Source organism: Poecile atricapillus, chromosome 4 (genome assembly GCF_030490865.1).
Source record: "Poecile atricapillus isolate bPoeAtr1 chromosome 4, bPoeAtr1.hap1, whole genome shotgun sequence".
Taxonomy (NCBI): Eukaryota; Metazoa; Chordata; class Aves; order Passeriformes; family Paridae; genus Poecile; species Poecile atricapillus.
The window spans coordinates 2195941-2213308 of record NC_081252.1 but is presented as its reverse complement, the minus strand read 5'-3'; the positions used below and the strand labels follow the sequence as shown (position 1 = coordinate 2213308).

Genomic DNA, 17368 nt, shown 5'->3' with positions numbered 1-17368 from the left:
TGATTCTTCTCTACCAGTGAAGAGAGAAAGAAAAAACTCATACTGGGAAGTAGGCTCAACTGTGTGGTTCCCAGTTCATTCCACTATTGGACTGAGAATGTTCCTGGTAGGACTGGCTCTAAGAAAATGCTTAATTCTACTATGCACACATTTATTGTGGTTTAAATAAAAACACTCCTCTAGGGCTGCTTGCTTATGGTGTCTGGGGCTCCAGGGAGGCTATTGAAGCTAACCTGAAAAGTCACATGACTCATACAGTGTCTCTCAACTCTTTTTCTAAATGTTTTATTTTTTATATATTATAATGTGGGTTTAGGGAATTAATGTACCTTGACTTGATTGAGGTTTTTGATTGACTCTGAAGTGCTTCAGGGTTGATGTCTCAATGCGTAGTTGTTCTGTGCTTTATGAATTCATTTGAATGTGAAAATGCTTTTCTAATGCTTTCATGTCATGTTGTAAGAAAATAGTAAGACTTGGGTGGTTTTGTCATGAATAGTTGGCTTAAATGAAATGGGTTGAGATAACCAATATTTAACTTCTGAGGTGTTTGTGACTGGTCACTCAATGACCAGTGTAGTCTTTGTTGTTCATCCTTAGCATGTAGTGATGTTGACTAGAGAAATACCGAGAAACTCAAGCAGCTGCTTCTTTTTGCACTTGTGTTCTCCAGGTGGCTTCTCAACTGTGTTCCTGGTGCGCACCCCCAGCGGGACCCGCTGTGCCCTGAAGCGAATGTGTGTCAATAACGTGCCAGACCTCAACATCTGCAAGAGAGAAATCACCATCATGGTAAGAGGGCCAAGTTAGCTGGAACTGGAGAATGTGTCGGTTTCTAGTGTACATACATCAAATGCCTCTCCGGTGTTTCTAGACGCCTCTTGCTCTCGATCCTGTGGTCCTGATTTTACACCAGTACTTACAGAAGCTAATGCTGGCTTTAGGTTCATGTCTCAGTAATTTCTGAAAGGATTACTCAAATATGTATTTGATACCGCAGATCAAATGTGTGTATTCTCTTTGGTCAGTACATCTGGTTCCCAAGCAGAAGCAATTTATTCCAGTGCTGCAGCAGCAACTGAAAATTACTCTTTATTTTCTCAATTCTGAAGTGTAATGTGCATTTTCTTTTTCAGAAAGAGTTATCTGGGCACAAGAATATTGTGACCTATTTGGACTGTGCTGTCAACTCTCTAAGTGATAACGTGTGGGAGGTGCTCATCCTCATGGAATACTGTCGAGGTAAGAGTCATTGCCTAGGTTTCCAGAGGAAAATGTTTGTGCTATCACCTGTGATTTTACTTAAAACTGCCCTTAATCTAAGAGGTTAACACCTGTGTGTCACAGCTGGAATCCAGCAAGTTCCTTTCACTTTCCTGTTGGCTTTGCTACCTTACCTAGGCACTGGGCAAAATGGAAAAGTTCCACAAAGCTTCGTAATGAAGTATGGTTACAAACAGGGAAATTAATTCTCCAGGTATGAAGTGCAGTTGTGCTGTTCTGCTGGTGGTGCTAAATAACATGTACGTGGAACACAACTCGATAGGGGAGATCAGCACATTTTCGCTACTCCTCTCCCTCTATTTTTGTTTTAGATGACAACACTGAAGAAGCTTTACCTGACAGGTGATTTGCTACAAATGGGCATAATAAAGGTTGATAGTGCTGTCCAAAAAGATGTTAGCCCTTTGTTTCTGTTAGACAGTGTAACTTTGTTTGAAACAATACCTAAGTCAGTGACTGTCTGTTTAGGTTTTTTTTCCCCCCAGGTCACATATTTGTGGAATAAACTTGCCAGTGAGTTTAACTTGTGGAGTTTGTTTAAAATCTAGGGGGACTGGGTGCTGCTAGTATGAGATGGTGGTTAACCCAAATAATTGGTGATACTGGAGCAAGTGCTGCAAGTACCAAGTAAATACTTTGAGCCTAGAAAGAAGCCATCCCATGGTCTGTACTGCTCAATAAATATTGAGCTGACATGTGGGTTTTATTTGCAGCAAAAGCAGTGAGCATTACAGTTTATGCAATCTGTACTATGAGGAGCCAAAGACAACCCTAATGTAGATCTTGGGGAATGGAATAAGGAGTATTTGATAAATAAGGCTGTATTTTCGGTCCTTTACCCTGCTTGTATGTGTGAATTTCTGTATCTTTGTGGGAGCTCAGTTGTGACTCCTTCTTGGTAGTACTTTTTCCCTAATGATCCTGGTGAATAGCCCCATGGATGTCAGCTGTCTGATCATTTGACAGTGATGGGCTTTCAGTGTTCTAAGCATCCTTGTTTGACAGAGTGCCCATCAAGGTCCTGCTGTGTCTCTGCAAGAATCCCACTTCATCTCTGTGTGTGGTGAGCATTGTGGTATGAAGAGCTTAGTGGTGTCTGGTAAAATTACTGCAAGAAACAGGAGTGTATTGATACCCAACCTTAAAAGTAACCTCTAAAAAGGGAGAGACCTTTGTCCTTGGAGGACGGGTTCAGGGCTATGTTTGTTTCCTTCCTTCCCTGCCTCCCCTCTCTTCCTCCTTTGTCTCCCAGAACGACAGAGAGGGTGTCTAGAGAATGAATTAATGAACTCAGTTGACAGAGTTTGGGATCCTAGTGCAAGAGACAGTTTTGAGGTCACATACTGGTGTGATGGATGCTTTTTGCGTTTGCAGTGTTTGGTTTCAAAAACATTTCAGCCACACAGACAGGACTGTTTTCATTTGAGCCAATAACTTTTCGTTTAGGGCGATACAAGAGTGTGCAGTTGGAAAAGCAGGTTTGTTTTGTTCAAATACAGTAACTGTGGAAAACTTACTGGCATCATATTTGTGGGCTTAATGCATTTAACTATGTCTTTACTTCTGTACTTGATGGGAGTTACGTGAAAAATTTCTCCTGTTTCTTTAGCTGGGCAGGTTGTGAACCAGATGAACCAGCGTCTGCAGACAGGCTTCACCGAGTCAGAAGTAATGAGAATATTTTGTGACACCTGTGAAGCTGTTGCCCGGTTGCATCAGTGCAAAACACCTATAGTTCACCGGGATCTGAAGGTATGACCTTCACTGTAAGGAAATCCAGGCTAAAATCAGTGATCTGCTTGAAAAGGATGGAGGATACAGGAGGTTTTTAGATGGGAGCTTGCTGTTGGTTGAGCTGTAAAAAAACTGTAACCCTAGGACATTATTTATTGCTAAAACAAAGTTTAGCTGTTGGTTTTTTGGAGAACTTGCTGTTTGTGTGTGAGAACACTGAGTCATGCTTAACCTGGAAGTTAATGCTTTTGTATTAACCTACTTTTTGTGTGTTGACTTTCTTTCAAGGTGGAGAATCTGTTGTTAAATGATAACGGGAATTACGTTCTCTGTGATTTTGGCAGTGCCACTAACAAATACCTGAACCCTCAGAAAGATGGTGTTAATATGGTAGAAGAAGAAATTAAAAAGTAAGTTTACTTTTAGGTGATCTGTCATAAGCAATGACTGCTGCATAGAAATTCCATGTATTATGGTGTGATGTGCATGTATCACTAATGAATTGAAATTAATGGCTGATCTTGAATTAATTTTGGTGTGAACACAGTAAAAGACTGGAACTATTTGATAAAATTCCTTCCATTTATTCACAGACTGTTTTTCAAAATTGAGATTCTTAAAATAAAACTGTTGGGAAAAAGCATGTTGTTGTGCAAGTAAATTGTTCAAAAATATGTGTCAAAAATGGCTCCTGGCCATCTTAGGTGCTGGATATTTTTAATTTGTGCTGTTTTAATGCTGCTAAGCAAATACTTGCTAAGATACCAAGAACTGATGTAAATAAGCCCTGCAATGGATATATGTAGAGTCTCCTTTGCAGAGTATGGTCCATGTCTGTTCTCCTAAAGCTGATAAGAAAAATATTTCAACTTCCCTTAGACACACTCTTGAAAGCATGTATTATTTTGGTTTTGCCTTTCTGGGCTAACTCTGCAGAGGGGTAAATACAGGCTGCTTGTTTTCAAGCCATGAAGTGATACAGGCTCTTTCCAGCTCTGAAGTATTTGAGCTCCCAGTTTAGCAGTTGCTTTGGGATGTTAGTGTTTTGAAATCTGCATTGTGTATGGTTGTGTGAGATAGGGAGAGCCCTTGTAGGACTCGGCAGTTACCCCCTGTCAGGTGCCTGGCTGCGTATGCACGGGCACTGCGGCAAAAGACTGTGCTTTGGGGGAGTAAGGCTAAGAGTGAATTTTACCTGACTTAATTCTTATTCTAGTGCATGACAGGTCATACTGCTGCTCCAGGTAATATTTGTGATGCTGCAAATGCAGTAGTGACTTAGGTCACACAAGACAATAATTCCAGGTGCATGTCTGAAACTCGTGTGATTGGTGCATGCATGGCGGATCGGGAAAGCAGCCTCTCAGTTCTGAGACAAGATTTTTAGCTGTGTCCTCTGTGTTTTATGTTGCTAGGTACACTACACTATCATACAGAGCTCCTGAGATGATCAATCTGTATGGAGGAAAGCCAATTACTACCAAGGCAGATATCTGGGTAAGCAAAAAATTGGATAGTATGATGTATGGGACTGGTTAAGGAAGGGGGAATTAAAACCAGCTTTGACTGACTGAAAAATTAATTACTGGAAGATTAAATACGTTGGACAGCTATAGAGCACAAAACAGTAGAGATATTTTGGGTAGTTACATTTTTATAAATAAAATTAATCCCATGTTTGATCCTTTTTAGTTTAAAGGAAGGGGGATGTGATTTAGAACATGTCTTAAATTGGCTCTAGTTTCTGCTTGATAGCCTCCAGCCATTTTTTTTTTAGGGAAACCTGTTGCCAGCATGATCAAGACAGGTGTTTTTATTAGTGGATGTGCAGAGAAGAAAAAAAAGGGATTTAGTGCAAAGCATGGTGATATCTGTGGTGATACTACATTGCGAGTGCAGCTCTTGGTGCACTCTGGTTTTGTACTTGGTGTGCTACAGGAAGAAGTGGAAGAGCAAGTGTTGTTAGAGCTGCTCTTGATCCATCAGCTTGTCATTGTCAGCTGTGTTCCCAAGTGCAGCTCCTGCACGGCGTGTGAACATGCACTGTAGCCAGGGTGCAGCGTCCTGTTAGAGCTGTCCTGCCGTAGCAAGGGCTGGCCCTCATCCCCTCACAGGGCTTGCGTTTCTTTTACAGGCGCTGGGCTGCTTGCTCTATAAGCTGTGCTTCTTTTCCCTTCCCTTTGGAGAAAGCCAGGTTGCCATTTGCGATGGAAGCTTTACTATCCCGGATGGCTCGCGATACTCCCACAGCATTCACTGCTTGATAAGTAAGTACACAGTCCCTGGCTGCAACTCTTCCATCTCATGAAGCCAGCAAAGCACAGCACCACTGCTGTCAAGACCTGCCACGTTCAGCTGTGCCTCTCAATCCCCCAGGAGAGTTGTTGAAGCTCAAGGAACCTTTTCGTTTCTTTGGGGCTCAAGGATGATTTTTTTTCCTTAGGTGTCCATAAATCCCGAAGGAATAGAGGGAATGCGGAGACTGCTTGTGTTTATTATTTAGCTCTATGTATTCATTCTTTCTGCCCTTAAGTGTGTATTTTCTGTGGAAGGGTCAGAGTGTTGACAGTATTTTCTGTCCAAGCTGGACAGTTGTGCTTAGAGAAATTTGAAGTGCAGCTTTAGCATAGCAACATCAGTGTGCTGAGGTTAATTGCACTGGGGAGAATTTTAATAGTAGTTGCATGATTTATACCGGAACAAAAGTCTGGAAAATCTTGTGCAACCCCAAGTGTCAGACACAAACTCTGGCAAAAGTTTGGCAGTACAAAGTGTGTGAAGGAAAATTTTGGCCAAGAAACAGCTCCGAGGCTTGTGATTCATCTGTTACCGAGGCACAGAGATGTGAGAACTAATATTTGCAGTAATCATCAGCGTATTGTCTTTGTTTTCAACTTAGAGTAGCCTCACTTGAAAGAGTGAGATAGCATATGAAAAATTCAAAAGGTTTGAATAGGAGCTCTTGTAACTTTAAGTTATGTATGTGTTGACCATGTAGTTTATGCTTTTATATAATAGGCCATACCAAATCCAAACCACTTTTTGAGTGCACATTGATAATTGAGAAACAGCTGTTTTTATGGTAAGCACTTGTCTTCTGCCAGTAGTGACAATATGAGATGAATTTTCAAATTACTTAAGTGCTTTTCTCTGTCAGTGTTAGGTTCTCTTTAGAAAAGTATGGGTTTTAATCCCTTCTCCTAGGTATGAATGCAGATTTTTTAATTCAATGGATGGCTGTGCCAGGATGAGCAATACTGACATGGAATGTATGTGGGTGAGGCAGAATGTCCTTATGTAAACTTCCCTTCTTTCCATTTGGAGTGGAAGTCATAAAAAGCTGCATTTGGTCATGGAAGGTATTTCAGGGACTGTGGCTTCATCTCTGCTCTTTTACAAGGCAGGGGCTGGGGAGGAGCAAGCTGAACATGCCCTATCCCATGAATTTTTCATTTCAGAATCAAGTGACAGAAGTCACTTCAGTGAGTGTCCTGCTTCCATGTCATGGTGCTGCAACTGAGTGCTGGAATCTGTTATTTTGTAAAATCTGTTGAAATTTAAACTTGCAGTGAACTGTACAGGACATGAAATAATGGCTTTGGGTAAAATTCTAGGATCTGTCCAAAATTATGTTTTCAAGCTTTGGAGGGTTTTTTGTAAAATGATGTGTAAGGTTGGCTGTGGTACTGAGCATTTGGCAAGTGTAGTTCACTTTGCTCACCAAAGATGAGATGTTTTATTATCGTTGTTTGTTGATTTGCTTCATAGCAGAACATATTTTTAGAGTCTTAGATTTTTTTAGGTAGTGTATTTTATTGTTTATTTAGGTTCTCTTCTTATCGAGGCAAGATTGCCTGATTATGTGTACTGTGTTATATTTGAGACAGTATCAAGTAACTTCAATTTCTTGGGAAAACACTGAACCTTTTAATTTGGGAAGCACATGTTTGAGAGGCAGCATCAGGAATTGTGTGTCTTGTCAGGGGAAGGTCTTTTATTCATGAAACTGTGGTTTTTTATATGCAAAATTGTTCACAGTCAGTGAAACCTGCAGACAAAAGCCTTAGCATTAAATAGTAAGAGCTGTCAATCTCATTTTAGCTACCTGGAATTTTGTTTTAATCTTGTAGTATGTTAGTTTGGTGAGTTGATTTTGTGTTCTTTTTCTCTGCAATTACTAATTCCTACTTCAGTTTAGCTCCCTTTTTCACAGCTGAATGTCAGCTTATCAAGCAGCATACATGTTCTACAGTTGTTTTTGACCCTGTGAACTACTTGACTTTACAAAAAGTATTAAAAAAATCCCTCAAACCCGAGATAACAGTGTAGATGACGGTTAGGGTGGAAAGCTGATTTGATGCAACTGCTGGATTTTTTCCTTGCTGGTAGCATACTGTCTCAACAGGCTTTTTTGTAATCTAGCAGTGATAAGTCTTATCAATTTTTGCAGGATATATGCTTGAACCAGATCAAGAGCAGAGACCTGATATCTTTCAAGTATCTTACTTTGCCTTTAAAATTGCCAAAAAGGAGTGTCCGGTGTCTAATATTAATGTAAGTACTCTTGAGTTCCCTCTGTGCTTTCAGTGTGTTGTATCACAGTGTAGGGAGTATTGAGAAGTCTGTCAGATGAGCTGAGAGATCACATCAATTCTGCCATGCCTCGTTCCTAAGTGTAACACAGAGCAGAGAACACGTCAGGCTGATGTTGTGTGCACGAGATATGAGCTCTCTGTATATGGAATATGCTCTTAATTTTGAGGGCATAGCTTCATGAACTGTGTTGATACCATACCCCAGTACCTGGCTTAGTATTTTAGCCATTACTAATCTCTTAATAAAATCAGTATGAAATTTTCAGGTATTAACATTGTTGACCACAGAAGGCTTAATGTTGTAAATGGAGTGTCAAGAGCATGGATAAACCCTTCACTTAGGCATCCTTAGCAATTGTGTTAATGCATTGGAAGGACTCGAGTGAGTTGGAAAGCAAACAGAGCCATAGTTGAGTCAGCCTGCCTTCTTAGCCTTGCTTTCCATGGGGGTCTGAGCTTGCTCTCCAAGATCTCTTGCTTCACAGACGTAATGACATCTGCAGTGCAATGGAATTTGGGGACATCTAGCTACTGCTGAGTATTATAAAGTGAGTCTCAAGACAAGTATCAGGAAAAAGCCATCTCAAAATTGAATTTACAACAGGTTGTAGTAATGTCTGCCTTCAGAGGCAGACAAGTGAGTTTTCTGAGATCCCTTTGAATTCCTTGTTTCCTTTATCATTGTAGAAGGAAGTTCTCAGTAAGTTTGAGTGTTGCCTTTTGGAAACACAGATTAGAAAAAACCAGGAAGTCTTGAAATACTTGATAATGAGCTGTTTGTATTATTTGTGACCAGATATAGATTTGCATTCATTATGTGCATTTGCCATTAGAGATGATGGATTTCCTTCTTTGCCCCAAACTGCCATATTCCTTGTAAAACAGAGTCTAGGTGATGCAGGATTCATTCAGGAATGTGACTGAGGTGGGGGTAAGGTAAAAGCCCATCGAAGCTTTGGCACTGTATAGTTTTCTGGAATCTGTGTTTTGGTGGAAGAGCAGAGTCTGCTAAAAACAGTTTCCTCAGAAGATTGGGCTTTGGTTTTGAGCTTGAGGCTGAGCTAAGTCTCTGTGGAGTCACACAAAAGTGCTTGGAGAACACGTACCTTAGTGCTGATAGTTGGCAGTGTAAATGAAGTGAAGCAGTTGAAAAAAGAGTCAGATCAGTCAGGTTCCACTTCACTTCTGCAACACTTTGAGAGGATATAGAGATACTGTGAAGTTAAACCCTTTTTCATCTAGAGCTGTTGAGTTCTGCATGAAGCCTTGTAACGTGGAGGTCTTGAGTCCAAGCATACCTCTTCAATATGGAATGAATTTTTTTCTTTCAGGATTTTGGTTTTTTAATTTATTCAAATTTGTTTTTCCCAAGAATTCTCCTGTCCCTTCAACTCTTCCTGAACCCATGACAGCTAGTGAGGCAGCTGCTAGAAAAAGCCAAATAAAAGCAAGGTGAGCAGAGGTTGTGACTGTACATTTTCTTCTAATGTTATTAAGCTGCATGTTTGTTTCAAGTCTGTTTTCATATGCTTGCTAATAAATGAAATCTTGCCACAGTGGAAATCATTAGATAAACTGTTCCCAAGAGCTTCAAGTCTGTTTGGATTCCACTCGAACTTTTCTCATTTTACTGAGAATCCAGAGAGAGAAACTATTGTTTTGAAGGGAAATGGGTTTTGCTATTTTTTCTCTGACAAATTGAAACTTTTATGGAAAAATATTCACTTTTTTGTTCTTGTTAGTAAAAACATATCAAAAACCTTGGAAATTCCTCTCCATGCTTCTGATTACTGCTATAAACTAGTGTGTATGTACTTGAGGCACCACTAGATAAATCCTTTACCTTTTCATTCCTTGTTAATGGAAGTTATTTGGGTTTGGGTCTACCAGCATGTATGACTTGGTTTCTTATACATTCAGCTATAATTATCAGCTCCATTTGCAAAAAAAGAGAAACAATAATATAATAAATCAGTAATTGGACCTAACATATATTTTCCTTTCTCTTACTTCTTGTACATGTGAACAGTAGTCCTGTTTGGAATTACAGGGTTGTGGTGGACTCAAGCATGGGACTGGAGTTTTAGAAAACAAATTTTAACATCTGTGCAGTGCAGAAGTAGAGTGGAAATGATTAAGACATAACTCAGTTATTAAGAGCTGTACCGTGTCAGATTTGAAGTAGAAATAGTTGTCTTTTTCTCAAGTATCTTATATGGGAAAAATTGCCCTTTCAGAATAACAGATGCTGTTGGACCAACAGAAACCTCAATTGCACCACGACAAAGACCAAAGGCCAATTCAAGCACTGCCCCTTCCAGCGTGCTGGCGATCCAGAGCTCAGTAACTCCTGTCAAAGTACAAGTTCCTGGGGAATTCGCTCATCGTGGGCAAAAAGGTAACTTAATCTTTAAGGGTGGACCAAAATAAAGAAGCAACTGTGCTTCTATTCTTTAACATGTAAAACTCAGTTTTATCAGTCTTACTTTTTATATACCAAAACCCAAATCTTTGTCATTTCTGAAAGACTCTAAATGAGTGAGTTGTAAATTCGAGGGGCCACAAAAACTAAATTTAGATTGAGAAGTGAAAGTGCTTTTCCCTTGTGCTTCACACTGGTTTCTGAATGAACTTGCCCACTGCAGACAAAAGTTCACGCTTGTTTTGACTTGTGAATAATGCACAGAAAGTACAGAGCCCTTCTGTATCAAACTGGGTTTTTTTTGTAGTAAGAGAAATATTCTCAAGAAGTTATGAGATAGCACCAATATGTTGGTGGTATTTGTAGGCTGGAACCATGTCACTTCTGTCATAACTGACAGATTTGTTCCACATGGCACTGTGGATTCAGGAGGAGTAAGGGGAGACTCAGTTGAGTGAAATGGGTTTTTGAGAAATCCTTCTTCCTTTTCTTATTCAGAAGGAGTTTTGGTAAATATTCACACAAATAGGTGACATTTATACATAGAATACTTTCTATTTGCATTTTGTGCTGGTAAGTGTCTGCTGCAGGAAAAGAAGAGTAGTTTCAGGGATGGTATTTGAAAAGTCTCAGGAGGCCACTGAGAATGTGTCACAGGTTTAAGTACTTTTTACCAGGTGTTGTCCATATAACATCCAACTGAAAAAGCTTTTTCTGTTATGACGGGAACAGATGAGGACTTCAGAATATAAAACACATTATACAAGAGAGAAATGTGTGGTAGTACCTGTCTCTTAAAAGTTGCAAAAGAAATTGAATGGTAAAATTCATCAGATATTCTGTTTAAGGGAGTTCGATAGATGAGCTAATAGCTTCCTTAAAGAAAAGAATTCAAAATAGGTCTGTGTTGAATGCATGCGAAGCTGTGTGCTGAGATAGGGGTTTGAGGTTCTGCCATGTGTAACTTAAGTGTTAGTGAAGCAGAAGTCTGGAACCCAGCTTGCTGTCATGACACCGGGGAAGCTTCCAGCATCTTGCACATAGAAATGGTTAAATTTGCAGGCCTGGAATTACTTTTAAAGAAATCAACTTGGTATCTACCAGGTGTTCTGGTAGATTTTAAGAAATCTAAAAGAAATTTGGTCAGAGTGGGAAGAGAAGTTGGCAGACAGTGTCAGCTTGAGGTGAAAACCTGCCAGGGAGGGCTCTGGCTGAAGCTGAGGCGTCTGGATGTCAGTAGTGTTGTCTGTCACAGGAACCACGCGACCAGGGAATGGACAAGACATCTCGCAGTCCCAAGGGACCACTCCACAGCAGCACAGGGTCCTCCAGCAGCTGCAGCAGGGAGACTGGAGACTGCAGCAGCTGCACCACTTGCAGCACCAGCCCGCCATGCAGGATGCTTATATCCAGCAGGTACAGTCAGATCTGTTAGACAAGTGTCCGAGACTCATGGTGTGTGTTAATAACCCTTGGAATCATGCCAGTTGAACACTTGTGCTGTTGCTGCCTGTACTTCTCCAGCTAAAAGAACACCTATCCCTTCTTACTCTTGCTTTGTCCCTTCATAGGCCCTGCCATGTTTGTCCTAGGAATTTGCTTGCCTTGTGCTCTGTTCTTGCAGTTTGACCCTGAATTCTGTCTTGCTTTGCACCACCGCTTGAAGGCTTTACCCATGTGTAAAGGAGCTTGGGATAAATGTTAGGAGTCATTATGGCTGATGATGTTATGCTTGCAGTAGATGATTGTATGTGCACCAGTGCTGAATTATTAAAAATAAAATCTGATGGATTTTTGGTTAAGAATTCATTGGTGAGTGGGGGAAGGAAAAAGCTTCCTATCAGAGTGATTGAAGTGCACTGACTGAATTGCAAGCTGTTTTTTGATAATAAAATACCTTAATTCAAAAATGGTGTGGAGTCATACACGTGGTAGTCAGAAGAAGCATTAAATAAATACTTGCTTATTTCTGAGGGGGTATCATTACTTTTTAAAGCTCTTTTTTGCTTTCCAGTATCACCAAGCAGTGCACCAGCAGATGGTCCAGCAGCAGCTGTTGCTGCAATCTGTGTACCAGCAGCAGCCTGCCCAGTCACAGTATCCTGCCATGGTATGTCACAGAGATGGTAGAGTCTTAAAATACAGCCTGTGCTTGTAAATCTCTTGTGTAGATGCAGTAAGAGAAGTGCCTGGCTAATTGTACTGAGCTGTAGACACAGTTAATAGCATGCAGTTTGGCATCTGAAATAATATGTGGTTGGGGGAAAGTTAATCCAAACTAGCTTGTCTGGAGTTGCACTTGAGTATTAATAATAGGATAGGATCTATCCCAAGTTTCATGAGAAGGTCTGTGCTCATTTGAAACATACTTGGTTAGTGTTTCCAATGCACAATTCCACAGCAGCAAATAGATGCTGCATGACAGAGTGGCTGAAGACAGTGATGTGCAGTTCTTACTTGAAAAGCAAGAGAGCTAGCTGCCACAGCCTGTTTTTTAAAGATCAGGAGAAGTTGTGCTGGAATATTGTATTAAGATTTAAGAATAGGCTGTGATGAAAAGGCAATTAGCAGTGCTGTAGTAGCACATATTTGGGGTGCAGTAATTACAGAAATCCGAGTGGTAATAATAGGCTGGAAAAGCAAAGCAGTGGCACTGGCGTGTCGGAGTGGCGTCTCTGTGCCCGTGTGTTCTGGAGTGTGGCCGTGGGTGTGTTTGGCTGCAGGAGCAGCGCTGATACTTGGCAGAAGAGCTTCTGCCAGCCCATGTGTGTTCTGCTAACACAGCCCTGATTTCCCCAGGTGCAGCAGTACCAGCAGGCTCTCCTGCAGCAGCAGATGCTGGCTCAGCAGCGGGCACAGCAGGCACAGTCCCCTGAATATATCACTTCTCCACAAGACTTTGCACCAGCCTTAATCTCCTACCCCAGGTCTCTCCCAGTGCATGGCGGAACAGTGACAGATCCTCCCTACCCTGCAAACAGGTGAGAACTGTGGCTCAGCTCAGCCTGGGGGTTACTGGAGCCTTACATTCACTAATTGTGGTTAGCTCTGCCAAATCCTTCTCTCACAAGTTACTTGCTTTGGTGGTAAGAGATTGCTTTGAGCAGTTGGACAGTGGGTGTTCAGTGGTAAAGGATATTTTGGGAGCAAAGTGAGACAGTTTAACAGATCAGCCTGGTACAATTTCTTAAAAGTATCTCTTCCAGTATTTCCTTTTCATGGACTTACTCAAGGAACTGACTGCTGACCCCTTCGCTTGGGATGGACAGTAGCATGTGTTGAATGATGTTATGTGCATCTGAAATGAATTTCAAACACCCTGTTAAGAGCAGCTTTGTAGTTGGCCTTGGTGTGCTAGGGCTGCCTACTCCTGTGCTCAGAGGTGTGACCTGAGCATGTAACATGATGTACACCTCAGAAGAGATACAGTCCCTAAGCAGTGGCCCTCGGACCTGCCTTTGCTTCATAGATGGTAATAAATGATGACTTTTGCATTAATTCTTGTGAACAACAGAGTATGTAATAAAAAATACCTTTCCTTTCTGATTTAAAAATAAAAAGAACCTAAAAATCTGTCCAATTTCACTGATGTTAGAAACCCAGTTATATATTTGTGTAAGTTCTTATTAGGCTTCTTTTAAATTTGCCTTCAGATTGTTTTGGGATGAGCTCTTAATGGATGTGTGCTGCTTGGGTGTGGGATTTGGCATTCTGAAGGGTGTCTCAGATTTTGACCCTGATAACCAATCCTGTCATGTTTCTATTTGCTTCCTCAAACTGACTCCACAGGTCAGGTATTCCAGATGCTGAAGCGATTGCCAGTTACCCAAAGCAGAACATCAGTAACCCACCTGATATGTCAGGTTGGAACCCGTTTGGAGAGGACAATTTTTCCAAGTTGACAGAGGAGGAGCTGCTGGACAGAGAGTTTGACCTGCTAAGATCAAGTAAGGGACGCTTGAAGGCTTACTTTGCTTCCCAGTAAATGAGGGCTCTGATTGCTCAGCAGTTCCAACACCTGCTTGTCTGAGGACTGTGCAGGCTGTGTACAGAACATTCTTTCTGAGCATTTGAGGGCACAGTTGGGCCTGTCTTCCTTTCCTTTTCCTTTTTGAAAACATGTGCACTAGGAACTCACCGTCTGAAACTGGTAGTTACTGGCTCAATTACTGCAGAAATGGTAGTGTCTTAGCTCTTCTCCACTGCTTGTGTCACCTTCATTGCCACCAGGCTCTCAACAGCAGAGGTACGTTGTCATATGGGAAGAGAATTTTGGCTGCTTGCTTTATTCCTTTCCAGCTTTTTTCTTGCACACCAGAGCAGAAGATTGTGTGGGTCTGATATGTCCTTTGAAAATGCCTGAAAGAAAATTGATCTATTACATTATGTTAATGTTTTGTACTGTCCTTTTGGAGTGGCTACATGTAAGGGCTGGTTTATTGTACTGATATGGCAATAGTTGAATAAACTTTTTCCTCGTGAAGTCAGTTATCTCCATGGTTTTTACTTGGAATTACTTTCTGTTTTTAATTGCTGAACACATGCTTGTTAGTTGCTCTTCCTATAACTGGTTTTGTTGAGATCGGATTTATTAGAGGGACTTGGAAGATGTGACAATGTTAAAAAACAGATTGTATATGCTTGGCTGTCTATCAGCAAGTTTCTTGCAATTAAAAGTACAGTAAAGTTGAATTCTGAGCAACTGAAAAAATTACCTTTTCCTTTAGTTGAGTATTTTTCTTATTGGATGTGCACCTTACCCGTTAATCCTTTAGGGAATTGACTGGGTGGGTTCATTTGTGGAACTCTAGTTGTTAGTTTTCCCTTGTGTCCTGTGTGGATTGGATCGGAGTCCTGTTTTTGAGGTGGGAATGGAGCCTGCACACATTTTACAGTGGAATGTCTCACTGGTAGCTGGGAAAAATGGCTCAAGTACTAGCTGAAATTAAGCATTCCTTCCAAACGCAAGTTAAGGATTTGTTTCAGTAGTAGAATTGAATATCTGGAAGCCTGCTCCTACCACGTGTGGCCCTTAGTCTTCTGAAATAATGCACTGGTGAGTCTGGAGCAGGTTAGTTTGTACCCAAGGTCAGCACAACACCACCTGCTTTCAGAATCTGGGGCTGCTGGACTGCTGGCACTACTTTTGTAAGTTGAGTGAGATTGACTTGGTTAAGCCACAGGTTTTGAACAAATGCAAGTACCAAAGAAGATGATAACCAAGGTGCAGTTTGGGCTCTGCTCTGGGAGCTAGTTCAGTGCACAGGAGAGCTGGGTGTGATCACGCACCTGATACGCTGTATCTGAGAAGCAGGCTAAACCCAACAGCACAGCTCTGCTCAGTAGCATCCAGCATTAGGGGCTTTAGTCACTCCCATAGAGGGAATGCAGAAATAACCCTGAATTGCTCCCTTGCCTGCAGCACACTAGATGGCAGCCTTGTCTGTACGGATGGGGGCTGCCTTACAGCTGCTCTGAGCTCCTGGGGCTGGGTATCCCTCAGGGGAGGGGGAGCAGGGGTGGTTTGTGTCTGTGTGTGCATGTAGATACACACAGACCTTCAGAGACCTGCTAACTCCGCGTTTTCATACCGAGGGTGTTGTGCCAAAGATCGTATGAACGTACTTGGCAGCGTTCATGCCTTCGCTGCAGTCAAAACAGAAACAATTGTACTTCCTGTTGTCTCCTGGTACTTTCTCAGACTTGCCTGGAATAATGAGAGGGCAGGAGATTTATTGTAAAACTAAGTCTTATGCCTATGAAATTGTCTTTAACTGCGTAAGACTTACTGGAGTTTCCTTAGATATGTATTAAGGTTGAAGGCTGAGTTCTCTTTAGATTTAGGTTATCTCCTATGAGGGGAAAAAGGCTGTTGGGTAGTAGGTAACTTTTTTGCCATCTAGAGAAAAGAATATTGCAGATGCAGATTTGATCAGTGGTTCTATTTTTCTGTTACTAAAGCCAATGCTGTCCTATACTTCATAACTCACATACAGTGGTGTGTAAGTTCGTGGTGCTGACTAGTTCTCAGAGCACAAATCCTTTCTGTCTCTTCTCAGAAGTCTAGTTTGTATTGTTGAGATGATACTTTATACATAAATTAAAGATGTTTCTAAATCTGGCAAGTGTTTTTAAGGCTTACGTATTTATGACAGTAACACCTAAGTAGATATAGAAAGCCTTTGGTAGAGGATGAAGATGTTGCCATAATTGTCAGGCTGGCATTACCATCGGGTTTCGTGTGTTGAGGGGATTAATGTCAGTGTGTGCAGTGATGGGTGCTGCTGGGGTGATTAATCGCTCCTCTTGTAAAAGGGGATCCGATTCCTAGGCCAGAATATATTGCTTATACTTGGTGTTTTCCTACTAGAATGATGCTGGTTGTATTAAAAGGTAATGTGCAATTGGGTGGATTTCTGAACTGAGCACCTTTGTGGGGAGCTGTGACACAGAGTGACAGATTGGAGCTCCTGGCTCTTATTGTTTCTCGTTGGTATTGCTGTGATCATCAGTTAGTGATGGGCCAGAAGTGACATCTGATGCTGCATTTCTGACAGCACTGTGAAGAAGTACATTTCTTAAACAGCTCCTGTAACTACTCTAATCATCTGTGCAGAAATGGAAGCCAAGAAAGTGAGTCTGCTTTTTCACTGGGGAAAAAAAACCCAGTGCTGCTTTCATAGCATTGCACAAAGGCTCGGGATCACCCTGGTGCTCCAGCAGGGACAGGTGTGGCTGCAGAGCCTCCCAGGCGCTCTGCCTGTCTCCTGCAGTCCTGCTGTCTCCTTGCCAGCTGTTCAGGCAAGAGCTGTGCTCTTTACAAGCCTTCCTTTGTCAAGCCCCCTGCCAGAGAAGATATTCCTCCCTCACCCTGTACAGTGCATAGCTTTGCATAGGTGTAAGTCCTGCCATTTTTATTTTATTTTACTTTAGTTTTTGTTCTGTTTCATTTTGTTTTTTACAGACAGGCTGGTGGACAGGAGAGCATCTTCAGATAAGAATGTGGAGCCACATGCTGCTCCACAGACAAGTCCTCCTGAAGATCCCTTTGGTTCTGTTCCTTTCCTTTCTCAGCAAGGCAAGTTCCATCTGTGACGTGATTACCTCGTAGCTGTATGCATACCTACCTGTAGGTGTATTTATCTGCTGAAGTATGCACAGCAGTTCAGGGACCAAAGAGTGGCAAAGGGCCTGGCTGCCTCTAACTGCACATGGGTTGAAGGGATGCGTTGGTGTGTTGACTACCTCCAGTTAAAACCACTTGTGCATCCAGCTCCTGGTGCCTGTGGAGCCTTGGCACAGCCTGTGTAGGGTGTGCTTCTGCTGGGCCAGT

The 17368-nt window shown here is 41.7% G+C and overlaps 1 protein-coding gene across 3 annotated transcripts in view; it reads left to right on the top strand.

Annotated features, from left to right (window-relative positions):
- BMP2K (BMP2 inducible kinase) overlaps nt 1-17368 on the top strand; it is a 48184-nt gene that overhangs the window by 16669 nt on the left and 14147 nt on the right. For 2 of the 3 annotated variants that reach the window (XM_058837270.1, XM_058837272.1), the window contains exons 2-15: nt 674-792; nt 1137-1242; nt 2894-3036; nt 3307-3428; nt 4434-4515; nt 5153-5285; nt 7469-7572; nt 8986-9065; nt 9851-10011; nt 11291-11451; nt 12050-12145; nt 12835-13016; nt 13825-13982; nt 17000-17113. In XM_058837270.1, coding sequence (XP_058693253.1) covers nt 674-792; nt 1137-1242; nt 2894-3036; nt 3307-3428; nt 4434-4515; nt 5153-5285; nt 7469-7572; nt 8986-9065; nt 9851-10011; nt 11291-11451; nt 12050-12145; nt 12835-13016; nt 13825-13982; nt 17000-17113 — 1761 coding nt within the window. The remainder of the gene's footprint in view (nt 1-673; nt 793-1136; nt 1243-2893; nt 3037-3306; nt 3429-4433; nt 4516-5152; nt 5286-7468; nt 7573-8985; nt 9066-9850; nt 10012-11290; nt 11452-12049; nt 12146-12834; nt 13017-13824; nt 13983-16999; nt 17114-17368) is intronic. The other variant, XM_058837271.1, reaches the window with a different exon arrangement.